The sequence below is a fragment of the Oculina patagonica genome, chromosome 1 (assembly GCF_052425735.1).
Source record: "Oculina patagonica isolate OP01 chromosome 1, crgOcupat, whole genome shotgun sequence".
NCBI lineage: Eukaryota > Metazoa > Cnidaria > Anthozoa > Scleractinia > Oculinidae > Oculina > Oculina patagonica.
Window position 1 is genome coordinate 5,355,997 of NC_135758.1, and position 22,914 is coordinate 5,378,910.

The 22,914-nt window shown below is 39.4% G+C and overlaps 1 protein-coding gene across 1 annotated transcript in view; it reads left to right on the top strand.

Annotated features, from left to right (window-relative positions):
- The window catches only part of LOC144649554 (chromodomain-helicase-DNA-binding protein 1-like), a 34,880-nt gene extending 12,599 nt beyond the window's left edge, over positions 1 to 22,281 (top strand). Inside the window, 27 exon segments of the mRNA XM_078509103.1 lie at positions 364 to 902; positions 1,672 to 1,761; positions 1,870 to 2,060; positions 2,547 to 2,688; positions 2,887 to 2,939; positions 3,348 to 3,501; positions 4,288 to 4,440; positions 4,592 to 4,663; positions 5,599 to 5,748; positions 6,866 to 7,017; positions 8,280 to 8,376; positions 8,935 to 9,030; positions 9,569 to 9,763; positions 10,460 to 10,659; positions 11,531 to 11,572; positions 11,853 to 11,995; positions 13,000 to 13,126; positions 14,210 to 14,360; positions 15,798 to 15,914; positions 16,506 to 16,623; positions 16,626 to 16,762; positions 17,515 to 17,682; positions 18,452 to 18,550; positions 18,970 to 19,049; positions 19,178 to 19,283; positions 20,357 to 20,667; positions 21,433 to 22,281. Of these exon segments, the coding sequence (XP_078365229.1) occupies positions 364 to 902; positions 1,672 to 1,761; positions 1,870 to 2,060; positions 2,547 to 2,688; positions 2,887 to 2,939; positions 3,348 to 3,501; positions 4,288 to 4,440; positions 4,592 to 4,663; positions 5,599 to 5,748; positions 6,866 to 7,017; positions 8,280 to 8,376; positions 8,935 to 9,030; positions 9,569 to 9,763; positions 10,460 to 10,659; positions 11,531 to 11,572; positions 11,853 to 11,995; positions 13,000 to 13,126; positions 14,210 to 14,360; positions 15,798 to 15,914; positions 16,506 to 16,623; positions 16,626 to 16,762; positions 17,515 to 17,682; positions 18,452 to 18,550; positions 18,970 to 19,049; positions 19,178 to 19,283; positions 20,357 to 20,667; positions 21,433 to 21,811 (4,262 nt within the window). The 3' untranslated portion in view covers positions 21,812 to 22,281.
- The last annotated feature ends 633 nt before the right edge of the window (positions 22,282 to 22,914 follow it).

Here is a 22,914-nt window from a genome sequence, read left to right on the forward strand (position 1 = left end):
CACACTGCCTATGTCTCTTTAGGGTGAGGATTGGACTAGCCAGCTACCTGCACACTCATGCCAGAAGATTTCCCTGACCCATTGATGACTATCATGGTCCTCGTCAACCCTCAACAGACGTGCATCACGCGCACCTGAGGGTGCTAAACTTGTTTTTAGGAGGTTGAATCTCTTGTCCCATTTGAATTGCTTTCAATGAGAACCGATGGCAGACAAAGAACCCTTGGTGGCTACTTTTTTCCCTTACTGATTCAGAAGTAACTATATTTATGGCAAACTTCTCTTAGTAATTTATCAAGAGTGACTGACAGTATTCACAATATTTATTGTATAGCAATAATGACCAGTGTTCTTCTTTTACAGCTCACACGATGGTTAAAAATTTTGACGAAAAAGGTGACATTGTCAGTCAAGTGGACTATCTCTGCAAGTGGCAGGGATTACCATACGGTGAAAGCACATGGGAAGATGGAGGACTCATTTCAAGATTTCACCAAAAGAAAGTTGATGCGTATCTCAATCGACAACGCTCTGAAAAAATTCCTCCTAAAAGTGCAAAAGTTCATCGGCAGAGGCCAAAGTTTGTTCCCATAAAAAGACAACCATCTTTTCTTGGAAGTAGTGAACTCATACTGAGAGACTATCAACTTGATGGATTAAATTGGCTCGTTAATTCTTGGTGTAGAGGGCACTCGGTGATTCTCGCAGATGAAATGGGTCTTGGTAAAACAATTCAAGTTATTTCCTTTCTATCGTATTTATATAATGCTCAGACTCTTTATGGACCTTTCTTGTTGGTTGTGCCACTCTCAACTATGGCTGCTTGGCAAAGAGAATTTGGCTTATGGGCTGCAGAAATGAATGTGGTTGTTTACCTAGGAGATGTAACAAGTAGAAATAAGGTAAGTTTACTTAGTAAAATTATTTAATAATAGTATTTTACAGCAAGGAGGCAAAAGTGTGACCAATGAAAATTTGATCACTTTCTTTCCTACAGATTTTATCCAATTGGTAGTCAACTACAAGCTATGCTCAGCTTCTGATTGTATAATGACAACACAAAATAATTTGAATTAATTAAAAGTGGTTAAACGCTTTTCGGCTCCTAATTGCTGTAATTGTCAAAATTTGCATTTAGAATCTTACGATCTGTTAATAAGTCTTTAAAGAATTGTGTGCTGCCAGTATAAAATAGTATTTAAGAATTTTTGCTAGCCTAGCCTGAACTAGACATTTAAGACAGCTATCTACTGTACCTCATCCTTCAGTCAAGACTCTTACTTACATGTAGTTGCAGCCCTCCAAGTTAAGACCATTTTAGTCGCCATGGCGACTAAAATTTTGGAGCTGGCGACTTGGCGACTCAAATTGAGAGGAATGATTGAAAGCATCAGCTTAATTTGGTGACTAAAATTTTTCACTGGCGACCAAAACTTGAATAGTAGGTGGCCAAATGGCCACTAAGGAAAAAAATAAACTTGGAGGGTTGAGTTGGTATTAAGATGCGCAGAAGAGCTAGATTAGTACATCCCCTCTTGCCAAACTTTACTGATATCCAATCACTCCTAACTCAAAATCACAATGAATAAGAAAAAATAATTAAATTTTTAAGTTTGACTAATGTTGTTTGATACCGCTCACTTTCAAGAATAAATTTTAATTTTGTTCCAGATCCGTGAATTTGAATGGTACCGCTCTAACAGCAAGTCGCTAAAATTCAATGCAATTTTGACAACCTACGAAATTTTACTGAAAGATAAGGTATGTGAGACTTCACAGTATAGCATGTATAAGTTAATTATATCTCAGTTTTGCCTATTGCTTTTCTTTATTAATCTTAACTGCATTTGTTTCCTTGGATCCCAAAAGCAAACCTTAGGAACACTTAGCTGGTGTTGTCTGGTAGTGGACGAGGCTCACAGACTAAAGAATGACGACTCCCTGCTGTACAAAGCTCTCATGGAATTTAACACTAATCACAGAGTACTTATAACAGGTACTCCACTGCAGAACTCCCTTAAAGAACTGTGGGCGTTACTACAGTTCATTATGCCTAACAGGTGAGTTGTCAGTAATTTATTCCAAATTGCAATTGGTTATGTTTTCATGTGCATTTTGGTAGTTGCTTTGTGATGCAGAAATTAGCTTCAGTGTAATTGATGCAGAGATAGGATAGTTAGAGGTATTTACCTTTGAATTGTTTATGGAACTTGTTATTAGGTAAAAAAAATCATGAATGCTAGCAGTAGATCACTGGTTTAGTAAGAGTACTTGTACGGATGAAATGCCATGTCGTACTATCAGGCCAGAGTCTTGCTCAACGACAACTTTGTAGGTCTACCCATGTGTACAGCTAATTTTATGACTTACTACGTATCTATTAACTAGCTAGGTGGTCTTTGACATGACCACATTTTGCCTGAGAATAATCTTGCATGAATGTAATATGGGCAAATTTACATTGTATATTTTATTATGTAGAATTAATACAAGGAGTCTTATATGTGTGGCTTAATTGAATTTTTCTGTCACTTGATGTAATGCAGGTTTTACTCTTGGGATGAGTTTGAGCGGATGCATGCTACACAGGAGGAAAAAAATCAAGGCTTTTCCACTCTTCACAAAGAACTGGAGCCTTTCCTTTTAAGGAGGGTTAAGAAAGATGTCGAGAAGTCCTTGCCAGCCAAGGTACTGATTTATCTCAATATTTTAAATAAATACTGCTTGCTGGAATTATAAACTATTAGTCTCTAGTTTTATGCCTCAAAGCTATCACTCCCTTGGCAAATAACACAGCATAACTATCTTAAGCACAAACTATTACATTAATGTTAAATTGTTAACATTAAGTTACTTTGTAAATGTTTTTTATTACTTTGCATGTAGGTGGAACAAATTTTAAGAGTGGAAATGTCATCAATTCAGAAACAATATTATAGGTAAGTTGCAGTATTATAGAAAACTAGAAGTGCATGATACTCTTTGATAAACTGAAGTTTATAAGCACCTGATCGAGAGAAAAGGGGGCCAGTTTTCACCACATGCATGCAGACATTATTATTATTATTATTATTATTATTATTATTATTATTATTATTATTATTATTATTATTATATAATTATCTTATTGCAATGTCTATTGGAGTTAAGTCTATACTGACACTTACTAAGCTTTCTACATGTAGACCACATCAAGTTAGATTTTATAGAGAAGGCACAGAAAAAACTTGCAGCAAGGTAGTGATAAACAAAAAGCATACTCTACCCACATGCTTAGAGGTTGCATTTGCAATGGCTCCACTCCCCAATGTGAAAGTGGTGACTTTGTTTTTGGTCTGTTCCTATAGGTGGATCCTCACGAAAAACTTCGCAGCTTTAAACAAAGGTTTAAAAGGAAATGCAAACAGCTTTCTGAACATAGTGATGGAGCTGAAGAAATGCTGCAACCATGCTCAGCTTATCAGACCTGATAATTATCAAACAACCACCGATCCTCTGCAGGTAATAGACACATTAATTCACAGTTATGTACAGGTAAAAGTTAGGATTTTATTCTAGAAAAAATTAAGTCCAATGTAAACCTCTTTGACATGTATGCAGGAGACTGCATGAATGAGCACAGGTTAATTGGGCGTAATAAAGAGTAACATTTTTGTGTCATGTGTTTGGGGGTGGTAAATGATAAATTCAAGACTTCGTAAGACAGTGATAATTTCTTCTCTACGAGTAAGAGACTTTCTTAGCCTTGCAAAATAAATCATGACCCTGAAAAGACATCAGGGGAAAAAAGAAACAACGAGACGCATCAAATGTGACTAAAATCCTGCGAGATGTGTATTTCGTGACAGGATCATTCATTTGTGACCTCTATGTTTGGAAGCTTTAGAGGTGACCCTGAGACCCCCAAAATTACACCCGCTTTCAGTGTTATGTGCACAACAGCTGTCTATAAACATCCATTTTGGACGTGATAAACAGACAAGATGGATTGAAATCTGCCAATCTCAACCCACTGGCACGACCTTCTAAACTTGTGGGCTCATTTGCATGAAACCAACACTGGTATGCATGCATCAGTTTTTATTGGCTCATTTCAAACATCATGTCGAAAGACGAAGTAGAAAAATGATGTTGAAAGATGGAGGTAGAAAAATAGCTCTGCGCTTGACACTGAAAGGGGGTGTAAATTCACATTATCTAACTCAGAAAAAGACATAGAAGGTCAACTTATTCTTAAGTACTTGTAATTGTGATTTATCAGTAATGTTTACATTTGTGTTTTATCAGAACCTAATCAGGGGGAGTGGCAAACTGTTCTTACTGGACAAGCTCCTGTGCAGATTAAAGGAGACAGGCCACAGGGTTCTTATCTTCTCACAGATGGTGCGGATGCTGGACATCTTAGCAGAGTATCTCCAAAAACGTCGCTTCCTCTTTCAGGTACATATGAGAAACAGTGAAAATTAATGTGCTTTTGTCGCAGAATTGCAAGTGCTGTGTTGTTTTCATCTGGTGGCTTATTATTATTAATTATTATTAATAATTATTGAATGTTATCAATTTTTCATTTCCGGCTTGTTTTTTTTTGTAGAGACTGGATGGCTCAATAAGAGGAGACTTGAGGAAACAAGCTTTGGACCACTTTAATGCTGAAGGCTCAGAGGTATAAATTTTTTCCATTATTAATTTGCTCAGGTTTATATAGCACCTTATAAAGGTTGCATTCAGAAACCAAGGCCATAGAATAATTTTTCCTTTCAAGGGAATTAGTATAGAGGATCACATTCTCTCAGCAGTATTAGACACTTATCTTAGCTGATTGCAATTCTGCTTATCTGATTGGTTTATCATCATCATCGTCGTCGTCATCATCATCATCATCAACAACATCATCTCTTCTCATTGACTATATATTTCCAAGTGATCGATCACAGTCCCAAGCAAGTTTTTTTAAAAGAGAAAAATACCTTTATTTTTTTTTATTTTTTATTTTTTATTTTTTTTTTTAATTGCAACACAACGACATTCTTACAAAAGAAACTTACATTACTTACAAACACTAACGGCACATGCTACGTTACAACTGCTTATGCTAAACAACAATAAATATCATATATAGCTGCTCTATTTACATTCTTGCTCTACTACTTACTTACTTAATAACTGTTTTACAAAAGTGTCCACTTAGAGATGTAAATTTACAAATAATTCTCTTAAGTAACATAGCAAAAACGTAGCTTATATCAACTGAATTAATCAAGTAATTAAAGAGGGGAAAACAAAATGCTAAAAAAATAAAATAATAAGACTATCTTAAATTACTAGAAAAAAATGCCATTTATTCTCAAAATCTTTCACTTTATCAGACGTGGCTGCGATATATTTCTCTAGTTTCATCTTTTCCCGCACAAGAGAGACGAAATCTTGAAACTGGAACTTAATAGTATCTACTGCTTTTTTTTAATTAACATATTTAAAATACTTGCCTAACATGAGATGGTTGAAAAAATACCTTTATACCGTTATCATCTATAGTTTCAATCTACTTTATGTGCCTTGTTACTATTCGCTGACAGTGATTGTATGATTTTCTTGAAGGACTTCTGTTTCCTGTTGTCCACTCGTGCTGGTGGCCTGGGTATTAATCTGGCCACAGCTGACACTGTCATCATTTTTGACTCAGACTGGAACCCCCAGAATGACTTGCAAGCCCAGGCTCGTGCGCACAGAATAGGACAGAGAAATCAGGTGGGTGATTGGTTTTATGATCCACTTGAAAAGTGAAACTCAAGGCCTGCATTGTTAAAGTGATCATAAGAAGTGAAAAAGGTAAAGGCTGCTGTTAATATAAGCCAAGTGGCTTATCGCAGTTTCGACAGCATGAAGTGGCGAGAAGTATTTCTACTCTATCTCCTTTGAATGGGATGCTAGTCCAATGATCACAGGGTCCCCCCACCCCCTAACATTAAATTTGCTGGTACCCATTTATAAACCTGGGTTGAGAGAGGCATTGTAAGAGTAAAGACTTAGTGTCTTGCCCAAGAACACATTGCAGTGCCAGGGGCGGATCCAGGATTTCAAAAGGGGGGGGGGGGTGGATGACAGACCATTAGGGCCTAACCCTAACCCTAAGTGGCGGCAGACGGCGAAACGTGGCGTAACAACAACCAGACATGAGCGAGAGCTAATTTTTCTTTCTTTCTTTATTTTCTATTTCAAATAAAGTGACCCTACGCACCACCCACCCCCCCCCCCCCCTGTATCCGCCCCTGAGTGCCCTGGCCAGGGCTCAAATTAAACCCGCCGGACTGCTCGATCCAGAGTCCGGCACAATAAACATTACGCCACCTGCACCGCACCTTCCAGGCAGGGCTCAAAGAATGCATTCCTTTCATATGGGACAAGTAGATTTACCTGCAAGGCAAGAAAATTTTCATTGTCACTTGCCTAGTGGGCAAGGGCCCAGGCAAGTCGTCTGCCAACAAAATTATTAAAAAGTAAACTAAGACAAGCACGTCGCACGCAACTGCCCGCAAGGCAAGCAAAATTTGATAGCTCCTGCATCCTTGTCCAAACGGTATTGTTTTGAAAAAATCAAATTCCTAGACATGGAATGAGTTGCCATACACGTAGCTGTACAAAATTAATGTTACAATATCAGAATTTTATCCGGTGAATTTCTGAACATGAGACGATTATGTCAGTAAAGATGGCCCTTTTATGCTGGTGTACTTCTACACATCTTCATTAATGCAAGACCGTCTGTTATCTTCCGTTTGATAGATCATCCATGCCTGAGTTCTTATTTCCTTTTAATTTGTCGGTACATAAAATTATTAACCGTAAGTTCTGATGTGTCATTTAGGTGAATATTTATCGTCTTGTGGCTAAAGGCAGCATCGAGGAAGACATCTTAGAACGAGCAAAGCGTAAGATGGTTCTTGATCATCTTATCATCCAGAGAATGGACACCACTGGACGGAAGGTGTTATCCAAGTCGTCTGGAGCTCCTTCGTCGTAAGCTTTAACACTGAGTTTTATATTTAATTCAAGAAGAAGATTCCTGTTGAGTTGAACTGATTTTATGCTGTCTCATAGCAACCTTGGAGGGGTTTAAGAATATTTCTCAGAATAAATTAAGCCTTGTAGTGACAAAATGTTAATTGTAAATGGCTTTACCGATGCAAGATAAATTTTTAACTGCAAATTGCTCATTCATGTCCTGGTTGTGCACAATCATGTAAAAAAATAACATAAAATAAATGAGAATTTACAGTGGCATCTTCCACATAGTATACCTGCCAACTCTCACGCCTTAGGCGTGAGTCTCACGCCTGCGAGTTGAAAACTTCGATCTCACGCCAACTCACGCTTACGAACCAATTTCTCACGCCTAGTCGAAAAATGTGAGTTATTACTACCATAAATGGCACACTTTCCAAAAATATGTGAACTCAAACCAATGTGAGAAACGAAAACTCCATGTAAACTGAGTTTATGACGATACTTTCCCCGAAATGTTAGAGTTTTGATAAGAAAAGCTTTGAGAATGTGGTCGTGTACTCGTGTTTAGCAAAACAAGTCTTGGGACTGTGTTCGGGATACAGTTCGGAACGTCTTCGGAATACTTCGGACATCTTCAGAAATCTTCGGAAATGGTCGTGTCATCTCCGGAAATCGTAGCACTCTTAGGATAAAAATCTCACGCTTTTAACCCAGAAAAAGTTGGCAGGTATAACATAGTGTATCTTCAGATCCCACTGATTCTAGATTGAATTGGAATTTAGAAGTGTTGGTTTTTGTGAAAGGAGAAAAACCAGAGAACCCAGAGAAAAAACCCTCCTGAAGAGCAAGGACAAAAACCAACAACAAACTCAAACTACTTATGATGCCGGGTCTGGGTAAAGAACCTGGGCCACATTGGTGGGAGGCGAGCGCTCTCACCACTGCGTCATCCCTGCTCCCGGCATTTATTTTATGTGAGACTTCTCTCAAATGATTTTGATAAAACTGTGTTTACATTACCTCTGACAATAAATTCGTAAAGCTTCAGGAACTTTTTACTGTGCAAAACACTATTTCCCCAGGTAAAGGATCTTCTGTACTGGTTCATTATCCCCATTTGTGGTTTGAATTAGACATGAAATTTTATTTGATAAACAGCTGTGTTTCGTGGCCTTCTGAATGAAAGTGTAGCATTTGATGCCACGATTGAGACCCCGGGGACTTAGACTTTTACTAAATAAATAATAAAACTAAAATATTATTTTATTTAAAAGGAGCACACCATTTAACAAAGAGGAACTTGCCGCTATCTTGAAATTCGGTGCTGAAGAGCTCTTCAAGGAAGGAGATGGAGAGGATACTCAACTGCAGGTTTGCTTTATTCTGTTATGTTAATGTACACTACATGTATTAAATTTCCTTCACCCTTTTAAAACCAACCTGATTATAGCAGGGAAAATGTCTTGCCTGTTTACATAGAGAAAGAAAGGAATCCTTTGGTTAATATATTGAGATAGTGAATTATGCATCCAATTTATTCTGAATTTATTGATTTTATCCTTCATAAAAATATAAAAAATAATGTTTAAAAAGTTTTGGCTGATCCCTAATAAGATAATCCTCTGGTCCCAGTTATTTTGTAATTCTAGAAAATATCCAAGGTCATTCATTGAAAGTTTCAAGAGTGATGTTGGGAGAGGGGAGAGGGGAGGGGGGGGGGGATTAGGGGATTAAGGGGTTCAAGTATAGAGGTAAACTGGAATTAGTGGCTAGATGGGTGGGTTTTAAACCCAAACACCTGTTATGGCAGGGGTAGAGATATTTTCTGGAACAACACATCTTTGTGTGTCGGTTTTGTGTCAATGGTCATTCTGTTAAGAGTTCAGGACACAAGTTTATTAAGCAATTATTACAATGTTTCCCTCACAGGAAATGGACATTGATGACATTCTCAGAGGAGCGGAAACCAGGGATTCCGATGATCACCCACACACTGTAGGAGAAGAACTGCTGTCACAGTTCAAGGTATATTTTTTGTCACTTGAAATGCTCTACATGAGCACTGTAAAAGGTAAAAGGTAAAGTCTGTGTCCGAGCCATGAGGCTCATACAGCCGGAGCTTATCCCGGTTTCCGTAGCATTAAGCGACTAGGAGTATTGCTACTCCCCCCTGGATGGGATGCTAGTCCATCGCAGGGTTACCCCCCAGCAGTAAATTCGCCGGTACCCATTTATACACCTGGGTGGAGAGAGGCACTGTGAGAGTAAAGTGTCTTGCCCAAGAACACAACGCAGCGCCCCGGCCAGGCCTCGAACCCGGGCCGTTCGACTCGGAGTCGAGCGCACCTAACCATGGGCACTGTAGGGCAGAATTAAATGGAGCAGTGAACAGTTGGGACAAGAAATTCTGGCTCCACTTGGTTTCTCTGATTCCTGGCATTCTGCCTCTAATTGCTTACAGACTAGACTACAGTTCCCAGAATGAATGTTGACTTCACATTTAAAAGACCAATGCCTTTGCATCACAGCTGTGAAAAGCACTTAACTTAAATATATTTATTAGGTTGCTAGTATTGCCATGGATGCAGATGAAGATGATGTGGCTGTCGTGAATGATGCTAGCAAACCACCAGATGAAGGCAAAAGCTGGGTGGACATAATTCCTGAATCAGACAGAAGAAAGCTGGAGGAAGAAGAAGAGCAAAAGAAACAGCTTGAACTGTATTTGCCTCCACGAAACAGAAAAACTGTTAAAAAGGTATTCCTGTTTGTTTCTTTGTATTAAAAATTACATGTGTGTCATTTTGATTTACTGTTCAAGACTGGCCTTTTATCAAAGTCGCCTTTTGTGTGTAAAAATGAAAACATCTACACTACATAACAAGCACTTTTCAAATACGTGTTGCAAAACTAGTACTGAAGTATCAAATATACTAAAAAGAACAAATTGTGTATCGCCATTCAGCTGCGATTTTAATAAACTACATAGGCCTTTCGACCTTAACGGTCCTTTTCAGTGTAGTAACATTTGAAATGGCAATGACCAGTAACATGATATACAGTACAGATAGGGTGTGTCGAGATATTTATAAACTTAAGTAACGCTGGTGCGTAATGCACACGGATCAATCCTATTAAGGCCATCAGGCTCACTAGTGTGCAATCACAAATTTTGTAGACAATCCAGTGATCCAATCAAAACTCAAAGCAAATACATGTAGCCAGTGCAAAGCACAGAAAAGTGTGTGTGAGCAAGTCACAATTGGTTTTGCTTTTTCTTCTGATTGGATGAGATAGTGGCAGAAATTTTTCAAACCAAACACTTACAATCTGGAAACACCCTGCCTATTTAATGACTTGGGCTTCAAACTTAAAAAATAACAGATCATCAATTAAAATATTTAGAGCCCCAGTGTTCATAATTATTTATCAATGTTGTTGTTGTTTTCAACAGATGAATTATGGCAAACCTAACCACAGCGACAGTGAACAAGAGGAGAATTACAAGAAGAAAACAAGTCGAAAGAAAAAGTCTGAATCAGATAGCGATGATGAATCTGGAGGAGAGGGTAAAGATACAAAGAGAAAGCGTGGAAGGCCTCGCACTATAAAGAGGGAAGATGTTGAAGGCTTCAATGATGCTGAAATAAGAAGGTTGGTTAATACTGAACTTATTTGCAAAGAGAATTGAATATACAAGCTGGCTTAGAGTGTTTGTGTTTATAATCAGACAGCTTCACCTTGGTCAGTTCATTTTCTGTTTTCTCGCATTTAGCTAATGTACGTTTGACTTAATTTTTGTTGGTATTGAGAAGAGATACAAGGTGCTGTAAGAGAATGATTGCATACTGTTAACACTGGAAATGGTTAACATGTTTTAAAAGTATGAAACATTGACTTTGAGTGGACCACTTGATGGGCCAAAAATTAATAGCCTGCAAGCTAAAGCCTGCCGCACACTAGAGCAACTAGCTGAGCTATTGGCCTCACGTGCCTGTTTGCTCAGCTATTTATTCACTGCACATTTCACCGCAGACAGTGAGGAAAGTGCTTAGTAAGTTTGATTCGGAAGCCGCCATGTTGATTCACGTGAGCATTCTGCGTGTGTTTATTGGTCAGTTGATATATCTGGCTAAAAAAATATCAAACACGATAGATATTTTCCTCAAGGGCTCGCGAGGCAAAATTCTCACGAAAATGTCCGCACACTAGAGAAATCTGCTGAGCAAACGGGCACGCGAGGCGGTTACCTCAGCTATAGTTGCTCTAGTGTGCGGCAGGCTTAAGCAAGCTCTTTTTGGCCAAATGAGAGAAGTGAAGCCACAAGTTACGTCGAGCAAAGTGTGAAACTTTTTTTTTGGTTTTGCCCCCAAAGAAAGCCTGCTTGCAGGCTAGGCCAATAAGTAAATGATCAATGCTAGGTGTAAAGATTTCTTTCTTGAAGGAATAAAGTAGACAATTATTAAGGTTTCAGTCACAACCCCGCAGTGTAGTCACCATTCTCCTTTTGATAATTAACCTTTAGGTTTGTGAAAAGTTACAAGAAGTTTGGTAGACCAAGAACAAGGTAATGCCTTTTAGTTTGCTATAGATAATTTTATATGTGCAATTGAAGTTGAAACTTGAACGATACAACTATGCTATAAGTTAAAATTGAGTTTTAAAATAATATTGCATTATGAATTAGGAAATAATAACGGGATTACTTGGGAAAAGTTTCCAAATTTTACAGATGAAAAAGTCACAACAGCTGATGAAATACATTGATGTTATTTAAATGACTAGAAAGTAGTCTATTTTCAGCACTATAAGAATGGTTACAATATAAATGCCGTGATCTATTCTAGACTTGAGGCAATTGCCACGGATGCTGAGCTAGAGGACAAAGCTCCAGAGGAACTTAGTAGACTTGCAGACATTCTACACAATGGCTGTGTGAGAGCTGTGTCAGAATATGAAGAAAAACTCAAAGAAGATCCTAACTTTGATGGTAAGCTGTTTGTTTTGTGCTGCAATGGCAAACAATGTCTGTCCTTTAAACTTAGTGATGAGCATTGTCTGAGGTCCTTAGTATACATCTACATACTGTACATTGTTAGTAGTCCTGTGTGAAAGTCCAGTGTACATATATAGGATCTAGACAGTAATGATATAGAGGTTCATAGTTCAAATGTGTCCATTGTCCTAAAGTTGTGTTCTTAGGTAAGACACTTTCTCTCAGTGCCTCTCGCCATCCGGTGATCATGAGAAAAGGTTACTGACCGTTGGGAAAAGCTGGCAAAATGCTGGGTGGGGTGGTTGAAGGCTGAAAGTGACGGGGATGCTCGTCGTCTCGCTTAGGGGTGTAAATTTCGGATTTTTGGTCTCGCTTAGGGTGTTCCGGGCAAACGCCAATATTTTAAGCCATAATGGTCTCGTTTAGGGTTACGCACGAAGAAATATACAAATATAAATTCTCTTCTTAGTCTTTTGGTATCTTTTAGGGGTTCTTTTCAAAATTTCCGACGAGCATCCCCGTCCGTTTCATATAGGAGATACCCCCCCCCCCCCCCCGAGTTGAAGGGTTGCAGGTGGTGTGGTAAAAAGGTCCCTAGTGCAATAGACTACTATTCACTGAAACTGAAACTTTATTTACCCTTGGTATTATGAGGCGTGTTAGACCTCTAGCAAGTAATGCTAATGAAACCAGGCATTACAGCATTTCCCCCAAATTTTTCGACAGCCGTTCAGTAGTTCATAACCGTGCGTTCAGAATAAATTACAAGCCCTTCAGCCGTGCAGTTTCACCCGTTCCACACGGCTTTGTTAGTCGTGCGTTACCCGTTCGGTAGCCGTGTATTTTACCCGTTCGGTATAAAGCCCTTAGTGTACGTTTTCGCGTGAGAGGTCACAATTGCTTTGTGCTGGAGAAACTGGAGTTGAGATGCCGGGCTTGGGTTACACTTGACCTGTCTGTTGATGTGTTTTGAATTTACCTTACTTCTTTTAATGCAGGGAAAAAACGTGGAGCTACTGTGCGACTCAGCAATGTGACAGTAAACGCTCCATCAGTGTTAAAACATGAAGAAGAGCTCGAATCGCTTGCTGTTATTATGCCTGCAGACCATGACGCCAGAAGAAAGTGAGTATCAACTGATATTTGAAGAAAGCCTGGTCTGTGGTTAGGAGTACAGTCGAAGCTCTCTTAACGGACACTCTCCTAGGCGGACAACTTTACTAACGGTTGCCTTGTTTGAAACCCCGTTTTAACTCCCATACAAACTCTGTATTTTTACATTCTCGTAAGCGGACATTCCTGTAAGCGGCCGCGGGCACTTTCAGAGATCACGACTTAGACTTTTTCTTTGTTTTTAAGCTTCCATAAGCGGACACCCCAAAGAAAAACCTATTAACAACCTCTGTATCTTGCTTTTTTATCAATCAACTTCACTTCACCGTTCGTCACAATGATTTTACAGTAATTACAGTACCATATTTCAGTGTTCGTTTTGTCGTCATCCACGTCTGTCCGTTATTGTTAGCTGGGCAAGCTCCCGTAAGCGGCCATCTATCCCCTACAACCGTAGTGGCCGCTTACGAGAACCATTCTCGTAAGCGGACAGCTCTACTTACGACCGCCGTGTTTGAAACCCCGTTTTAACTCCCATACAAACTCTGTATTTTTACATTCTCGTAAGCGGACATTCCTGTAAGCGGCCGCGGACACTTTCAGAGATTAAGACTAAGACTTTTTCTTTGTTTTTAAGCTCCCGTATGCGGACACCCCAAAGAAAAACCTATTAACAACCTCTGTATATTGTTTTTATTAATCAACTTCACATCGCCATTCGTCACAATGATTTTACAGTAATTACAGTACCATAGATCAGTGTTTGTTTTGTCGTCATCCACGTCCGTCTGTTTATTGTTAGCTAGGCAAGCTTCCGTAAGTGGCCATCTATCCCCTACACCTCTAGTGGCAGCTTACGAGAACCATTCTCGTAAGCGGCCAGCTCCAGTCACGGACACTTTTTTCAGGCCCCGAGGCGTTTACGAGGGCTTTAACTGTTAAAAGGAGGAAAATGTGTTGCATCTCTGTGACATTATTTTCAAGTGGAAATAGAATCATTGAACGTTTGTGGTCTTACGTTTTTTAAAGGTAATTTGCATTAAAAAATAGAGGCACGTTGATCACTAAATATGATATGCTGTGCTTGTTTTTCAGATTCCGTTTGACAGCACCTGCCAAAAGTGTCCACTGGGGGGTCCCGTGGGATGTTCCTGATGATTCAATGTTACTGGTCGGCATCTTTGAGTATGGCCTAGGAAGCTGGGAGGCGATCAAGGCTGATCAGAGTCTTGAACTCTCATCTAAGGTACATTTAGAGTTATGTCACATAATTTTCGAGAATTTCAGCACTGATCAACTGGTTGTGGAATTAACTGACACATCATGATACAGCTTAAAGCCATAGTAGAACTTGAAGTAAACAAAGAAAAGTCAAGAAGGGGCAAGGATGGACAAAATTTGAGAAAATCAAAACAGATTGCGTTTGGGTGAACTTGAGAAACGTCTGTCCTACTTTTTTCAGGTTTATTTCAGTTTGTATGAAAATGTCATTCATATGCTCAAAAAAACATCTTTGTTTGTTATGTCAATAAAAAACTGCTGCTCTGCCAAGTTTAGGGCTCATAATTGTCGAAAATAAACAAAAGTACCAAGAATACTGTGATCTAGAGGCTAGTCCCCAAATACATAAAGAAAGATCTTGCTGATGATGAATGATTCAGCACCTTGCTTCAAATGAGCAACGGCCCCCATTAAGGTCGCGCAGGACCCTTGCAATCATTAGTATGTATTTATTTAAAGAGTATGCACGAACTACCAGACGACTGAAGCCGACAACAAACGAAATATTCATGAGAATGTTTGTTTTTAAACTCTTTTGTTCAAGTAATTACTAGTAATTGTTCTCAGCTTTGTGCCACGTGCGCTGGAACATAGGGAATTATCATAAATAGATTCACAGCTTTGAATATATCACACGTTGTTGTAAACATTGACTCGGAAGGTCTTCGGAAGCCTCAAAACCTTCAATTTTGTGTCCAAGTTTTCTCCGCCGATATAGAATTTCAAGAGTTGATTCGCGAGGAACATAAACTTGGTGTACTCTATTGTGTTCTGGCTAGAGCGAATTTTTAAATTTCCTTCTCAAAATGAAGATAGCGTGTTTCAAAGTTTAGATTTCACATTTTTACTCTCTTGAAAGCCATAAACTTGTAGCAGTTTTTGAAATCGAAAATTTTGTTCTAGTGGGAACACAAAAGAAGTTACGATTTATCACTAGGCTATATAATCATTTAATTTGGTGCGCCGCAGCTGAAAACTTGGACACAAAATCGCATTATCTTCAGTTAAACTTTTAAGGGCTTGTAACATCACAGACAACGGTCATCTCTCAGTAAAAGGACAATCATGAAGTAATTCCATCATCTCTGAGTATCCTTATTAAATTTTAGAGGAATCGATATTCAAAATGTAAGTGAATTAAAGCTTTACAAGATAGCACTCCAACAAGAAATTTGGCTAATGAATATATTAATGAGCAAGGGTCCTGCGCGACCTTAAATGCCCCCTCTTGACCCCAGCCTTCTTTTCATGAATTCTGCGACTGTAGACTAGAGGCAAAGGCATATAAGATGAACACAACATTGTTCTTCCAGAACACAATTTTGACTGGAAGTTTCTGAGATAGCTGTTTGTATTATTTTGAACTGATTTTTGATGTGTGGATTTATTTTGTCTCTTGAAGATCCTTCCTCCAGGAACTTTAAAGCCCCAAGATAAACATCTGCAGACGAGGGTGGAATACCTGATCAAACTATTGAAACAAGCTGCAATAGAGGACAAAGCAGAGCAACTCAGAAAGGTTAGCCATCTGTTAAAACAGTTCTTAAAATAACAATATAAAGTTTAGTGTGCATGTAGAATATGAAAATAAAGATGCTTCCAGATTGCTTGTGTGACAGTCCATTTAATGAAAGCTACTGAGCAGTACTTTCATGTGGCACTTTTCATTATGCTGTACAAGGTATTTCTAGCTTTTAAGTTTCTGGATGAAACCTTAGTGATAATTCAAATTTTAACTGTTGAGCAGTACTTTAAGGTGAGCCCAACTTTTAAGTCTGTGGATGAAACCCTAGTGCGTGACCATTCAAATGAAAGCTACTGAATGATACTTTCATGTGGTACTGTTTATTATGCTGTACAATATGATTTTAACTTTAAGGCCTGTGAATAAAACCCTAGTGTGTGACCATTCAAATGAAAGCTGTTGTTCAGTATGTCCGTCGATGTCCTTGGGGAATCGTCCATTTTATGCTAAACAAGGTGGTTCTAACTTTGAAGTCAGTGGGAAAAACCCTAGTGTGTGACCATTCAAATGAAAGCTATTCAGCAGCTCCTTTATGTGAAATAGAGAAAACAATTATGATAATCTATCATCGTTTTTACTTTCCAGTCATCACAAATGCTCAAGTCAAAGATACGCCTACTAAAACAAAAAGAAACTAAGAAAGGTAAACATCACTCGGATGAATCACTGAACAATAGTGCTGCGCCATCACCGATGGAGGTGTTGCCCCCCCTGATGGAGTGGAAAGCAAAGAAGATGGAGTTACTCTTGAGGCAAGTCAGGAGGGGCAGCAGGCAACAGAGGGGAAGAAGAAACGAAAGGTTTCAAAAAAGAAGGAGGATAACAAAGTTGAAGGAGAAAAGGTTTGCAATATGTTTTGTTTTTGTTGTTAGTTCAATCCTTACTTTACAGATCGCAACTGGTGATCGTTCATTACAAAATCAATGCATTTAGGTTTCTCTTCCCGTTATATTTGGCATTAAGCAGGACATTGTAAGGACTAGATGTACGTGACATTTGGTTACAAACCCAGCTTTTCCAACCTAATAACTTACGTTACTCTGCTGTATTCCTTTAGGAGTGTTTCCAGTTAAAGGTTGTACGACATCTTATCTCCATAAAAGTGATTTTCTACCTATGTTAACTATTTTAGTCTTACCACGTCACAAAGTGGCTTCCAATTAGCCATGTTCAAAACGAGCAGGGGACTGGGTACGAATATTCAATATCGATTACACTGAAAAACTGGGCCCGTCATCTGAAAGAGCATCCAAAAATTAGTAACTCAACCAAATTTGAGAGCTATTGGTTCAAACGCAAAGGCATGCAACTCTTTTAAAAATCGTTAAAATAAGAGAGCTTTGTATGGCTGGATGGACAGCTGTCCCTCCAATCCATACTAAGCTCTCTTATTTAAGCAATTTCTAAAAGTGAACCATACCTATGCGTTTAAACCAATAACTCTCAAATTTGGTTGAGTTACTAATTTTTGGATGCTCTTTCAGATGACGGCCCCAGTTTTTCAGTGTAATCGATATTGAATATTCGTACCCAGTCCCCTGCTCGTTTTGAACATGGCTAATTTGCATGACGTATTCCTGTTATTCCAATGTAGCCAAAGCGGCAAAAGAAAGAGAAGAAGGAAGTGCCCAAAGAAAAGAAACAAGAGATAAAAGAACCGATAGTTCATGAAAAGCCTTCCTCCCCTCAAAAGGAAGAAGACGATACTCAACCCAGCGGTCCTTATGCCCTGGCTGATATGGAGAAGGCAACATTTGAGGCGGTAAGTGTAAACATGAATTCCTTGCAGCAATGAAACCGTTGTTGTTTAGAACTAAAAAAAAATGATGGAATTAAACGTAAAGAAATGATCCTCACAGTGAAATTGCGATTACGGTAAACAAATTGCAAAGAAAGAAGCCTGAAAAAAAAATCAGGCCTTCAGCGGGATTTGAACCCGTGACCTCCGCGATACCGGTGCGATGCACTACCAACTGAGCTATTGAGGCCGCATAGTGCGAGCAAGGTCAATTGTGTGTTCTTGTTTTTAATTAAGATGTAAGCTTTTAGAGAGCGAATTCGCGTCGCGTTTTTCTTTCGTTATCTAGGAAAACAGAAACTTCTTCCAAGCCAATGTTAAAAAGATATTAAGCTTGATCGCCCGCACCTGAAGGCTTCTACTCATAAAGTGAAGAATACGAATTGTGACAAGCTAGAACGGTTTTCAGTTAAGTGTCGTAAAACTTAAATAATCGCACTAGCCAATCACAGAGGACACAGGCAATCCAGTGAAGCAATCAAAACTCGAAGCAAATACATGTAGCCGGCACTAAGCGCGGGAAAACGTGCACGGGCGAATCACAATTTGTTTTGGTTTTACTCCTGATTGGCTGAGAAAGTGGCGCGAGTGTTTTTAAACCAATTACTTAGTGTAGTAATGCAGAACTAAAGCAAACGTGAATTACTACCAACATTCAATAGAAAACCGCTGTAATACATGTAGCACCAATGCATGGCCGCCTTGTTGCTGACTGTTGTTCTTTATGTTGCAGTGTAAAGAAAAGATGCGTCCGGTAAAACGAGCGCTGAAAATGCTCGAGAACCCCGAAGCGGACATGACTGAAAAAGAACAAGTGGCACAAACTAGACAGGTAACATTTAATGTACCCGAGAGAAATAATCACCGTATGCATCGCTGGGTTTTAGAAAGAATCAGACAAGTGCAAAACGAGCACAAATATCACACGAGATTTATTCTCCACAAAACCGGTTTAATGGTATTTGTACTTTACAAGACCGGTTTATTACAGGTTCCGGATTCCTCTGGAGCGCGCAAATGATTCAAAAACGTTGGAGAGACCGCATTTCGGGAAAAGAAAACATTGGCTACTAAATACATCCCTTATGAGACATTTTAGTGTGTATTGTCGCTGTACATTTTTACTCATTTGTATTTTTACTCGCCTTTTGGGCTCGCAAAAATACTGCAAGACTCATAAAATAGACACTAAAATGCCTAATAAGATATACTTTTTCAGTTTTTTTAATGGACTTATCGTTATTTTTGCAGTGCTTGTTAAAGATCGGCGATCACATCATGGAAATCACATCTCATTACAAAGACGCTGATGTTGTTGCAGATTGGAGGAAGTAAGAACAATCATTATTTTTACATCTATAGCTATTAGTGTAATTTGCTGAAATGATGTTTACGAGTCGCTTAAGACCTTTTTGCTTTCAAATATCCACTGATCTTATTTCCTTTCTGTTATCTAAAGCAATCTCTGGACGTTTGTGTCGAAATTCACATCGTTTGAAGCTAAGAAGCTCTTCAAGCTTTACAAACACGCCGCCAAGAAAAGAGAGGAGTCAAAACCACAAGAGGTAATTGAATCTTGTTTGCTTCGCTACAGATGTTAAAAGAAAACTCTTGGACTTGTGTAAAATTTGAATCCATGACAAACCTTATAGCGGATTTCAAAATGTTTTGAAGTAGGCGTCAGCAACTGGAAGAGTAGGCGGCTGTGATTGCTTTGAACAAAGTAACTAGCAGGCTTTTAGCCAGGATTTAAAAAGTGGGAGTCCAAAATTTTTATAAGGCCTGACTTTGTCCCCATAATAATAATAAATAATAATAATAATAATAATAATAATAATAATAATAATAATAATAATAATAATAATAATAATAATAATAATAAATGGGAATTTACAGTGGGATCTTCCACTAGGTGGCTCTTCTTGATCCCACTGATTCCAGATCGAATTGGAATTTGAAAGTGCTGGTTTTTGTGGAGGGAGGAAAACCGGAGAACCCGGAGAAAAACCCTCGGAGCAAGGACGAGAACCAACAACAAACTCAACCCACATATGGGCCGGAATCGAACCCGGGCCACATTGGGGGCCTGAGGAGCATGCAAGGTGTTTTTTTGCAGTTATGAGTGCAAAGGCATCTAAAGATTTCCAAATTGGCTAAAAAACCTCTGTAGACAGTTAATTCTGAAAAGTGGCCACCCATAGGACTCCTGGACTCCCACCTAGCCGGTGTAACTCCGGCGGGTGCCGGCTTGTTTTGAGTTGGGACCGAGAAACAATGGGCTCTGCGGGTCCAGGATTTCTATTGCTAGGTTCTAGGATTCTTAATACTGTATGAGAGAGTCATGTCGTTTTTAACTTCCGTTCATGACAAAAATCCTATGTTCCCAGAGCTCATCGTTTCTCGTGCTTAGGCCTCGCCGTCTAAGAGAAGCGAAAAAGGCTGTGGGGACGAAATTGTCGCGGAGGTGCCCAACCAACAGACCTAAGAGCCTGCATTGGGAGCTCGTCCTCACGATAAATCTGCCAACTATGTTATTGGGCTGTTTACCGAGTATGCTGGTGTTGTCAGCTGACACCCGAGTCGCATGCTATAAACCCCAACCTAAGTTTAACTGTATGTGTCGGCTTATTACTTTCAGCGTACCCAACACAAGCCCGCTCTCCATTCACAGCGGCCCCCTCAAGACTCTTCAGGAGGATCCCTCTCCAAAAAACACCCAGGAGATCATCATGCGCCTCAGCGACCCAACGAGCTTAAAAGATCAGTGGATGGAGGGGGCCCTTCTCACTTAGGGCCTGGGGGAAAGATACCCCGGATGGACCGTACATATTCGGGATCGAGCGGTGGACGGCATTCTGGGAGCGGCGATGGATACGATCCTCGCAGGTCCTCCTCATTCAGCCATTCTGACAGAGGTGGTGGATCAACCAAGGATAGATCGAGGGACGGGTAAGTTCATTTTGTCCTTATTCCTTGTTTTATTGTATTGTTGACTGAAAAAAAAAAAAAAGCGCAACTGAAATGTTTGCCATGTCTTGTTTAACTAGACTATTCCGGGCGTTCGGTCAGATTGGGAGCATCGCGAAGAACGATGCGTAGAAAAATTTTGCGAGGGGTTTGAGGCGAGAGAGCGAGGAAACGCGGTCCCTCGCCCTTTCCCTTGCACCCTCTCTCCTTAGTTTTTGCGCGCTGTTTTTTAGCGCTGCTGCTCAAACGAACGCATGCATCAGGCTTTGTTTAATGCATAATGAATCCGCGCTTCAGTTCTCTCGCGATTCTTTTTTCTCGTTCCATGATCGAAGAAAATAAAAGAAAACAGAGGGCTATGAACAATCAAAATGTCAAACAATAAAACACAAGTAACATTTACTTATATGTGTTGCTACAATAATACAGACAGGTCGATAGAAGCATGGAATGTTTGTCAACTGAAACTTGTAGCTCAGTAACGCTGTTACCACCAGTAAAAAATCCTTTGTTAGAAAATAAAGTGAAGGCGATATTCATTCGACAAAAACCATGTTAAAAACAATTTGAATGTCAAACGGTCGGCAACTAAATATTTCTCTTTTCAAAACATTGTTCAAGAAATATGCGTTTAATTACAAAGTCCATCTTGCTGGTTACGAAATACTTCATAAGTTTGTTTACATTCCGTAGGAGGTTTGATTTTGGTGACTTTAACGCAAGACATTTTCATTTATTTGTTTCTAGACACGACCACAGTCACCGATACCACGACTCACATCGCGACAGGCCTTCGTATCACTCCTCCGACTATTCCCGAACTCACGACAGATCATCGGATCACGGTCGCTCCCACGACCAACACTCACGATCGTCTTACGACAGGAGCTCGGATCACCACTCCCGATCTAACGAGAAAGGTCGGGACCGGAGAGACGACCATCACCGAAGTAGCGCTCGGGATTACTCGTCTGAAAGTCGGTATCACTCACACCGCGATCGGAACAGCGATTCAACTTCGCGTCATGGAAATCCGTCGAGTTCTCCCAAGTCGAGCTCCCTTCACGACAGCAAGAGACATGGGGAAGACAAGCGAAGCCTGGAGACTGATCGTGAAAAAAGATGACACCTTCTGATTTCCAAATATTTTATTGAACTTCAGATTTTTTAGCGAATTCTTGATCTTGTAAATTACAAAGCGTAAAAATTCAAACACGGCACACAGTCGAAATATTTTTCAGTATTAAGTTTATTTATTTTCTAAATTAAAATAGGTTGCTATTTGTTTGTGGACTCTGAAGGTGTATGTATGTATATATTTTCGTGAAAATGAAAGTGTCGTTCTTTCTGTTGAAAAATCTTTGATCTATTTACTTCAAGAGATGAAGTGAGTTTCAAGTTTGTTAATTCGCTGCTGTGCAGGGATAAAAGAGTGAGGGAATTGTTGTGGGAGTTTTGTACTGTATGGTAGAATGTATTTTTATCCTATTTCGCGTCCGTGTGTAGAAAGGAAAAAAGGTTTTCTAAATTTATTTAGCTGTACAGTTTTGATGGCAAAACCTATCTTGAGAGGAAATAAAATGCAGGTTGTTTTCAGTTTTCTTTGTTTGATTTGTGTCCTGTTTCCAAGTGAGCTATAGTTTCTCTTCTTGTCTAGATCGATCCTTATTTCTAAACGCTTTAAAAGAACAACGGACAATGATTCTTGACACTTTTTAGCCCCAATAGTCTATCTTCAACCTCTGAGAAAGAAGTATTATCGACTCCAAGCCAAGGTGCAATAACCAGGTGCAATACTGTACCCTCATGCATCTTTCACTGTTCGTCAATGCAGCCGGAAGGTCGAGGCAAGTTTAAATAATAGTATTAAGAAGGCTTCTCACGCGCACCGCAAACGTGCTACATACAAAATTGGCTCTTTGTCTCGAATTATGGAATTTAACTTGCTGTTACCCTGGGTGCCGAAGGATAAGCGAGTAAGGAAAGTTTGCGCAATCCATAGAAAAGCAAAAAAAAAAAAACCCTCTGACACCCATATCCCTAAGTCAACATACCACATGTGCATAACAACTTGTACTCAGAACCTCCCAATACTCTGATATCCAACAAGAGAATGTTCATTGTCGTCCCCATAGCCCTTTCGTTTCTCTTAGCCGGCTGAGCCTTGGCACGAGGAAACGAAAGGCTCTGGGGACACAGGATTTCCAGTCCTTGATTCTAGGACTTCCG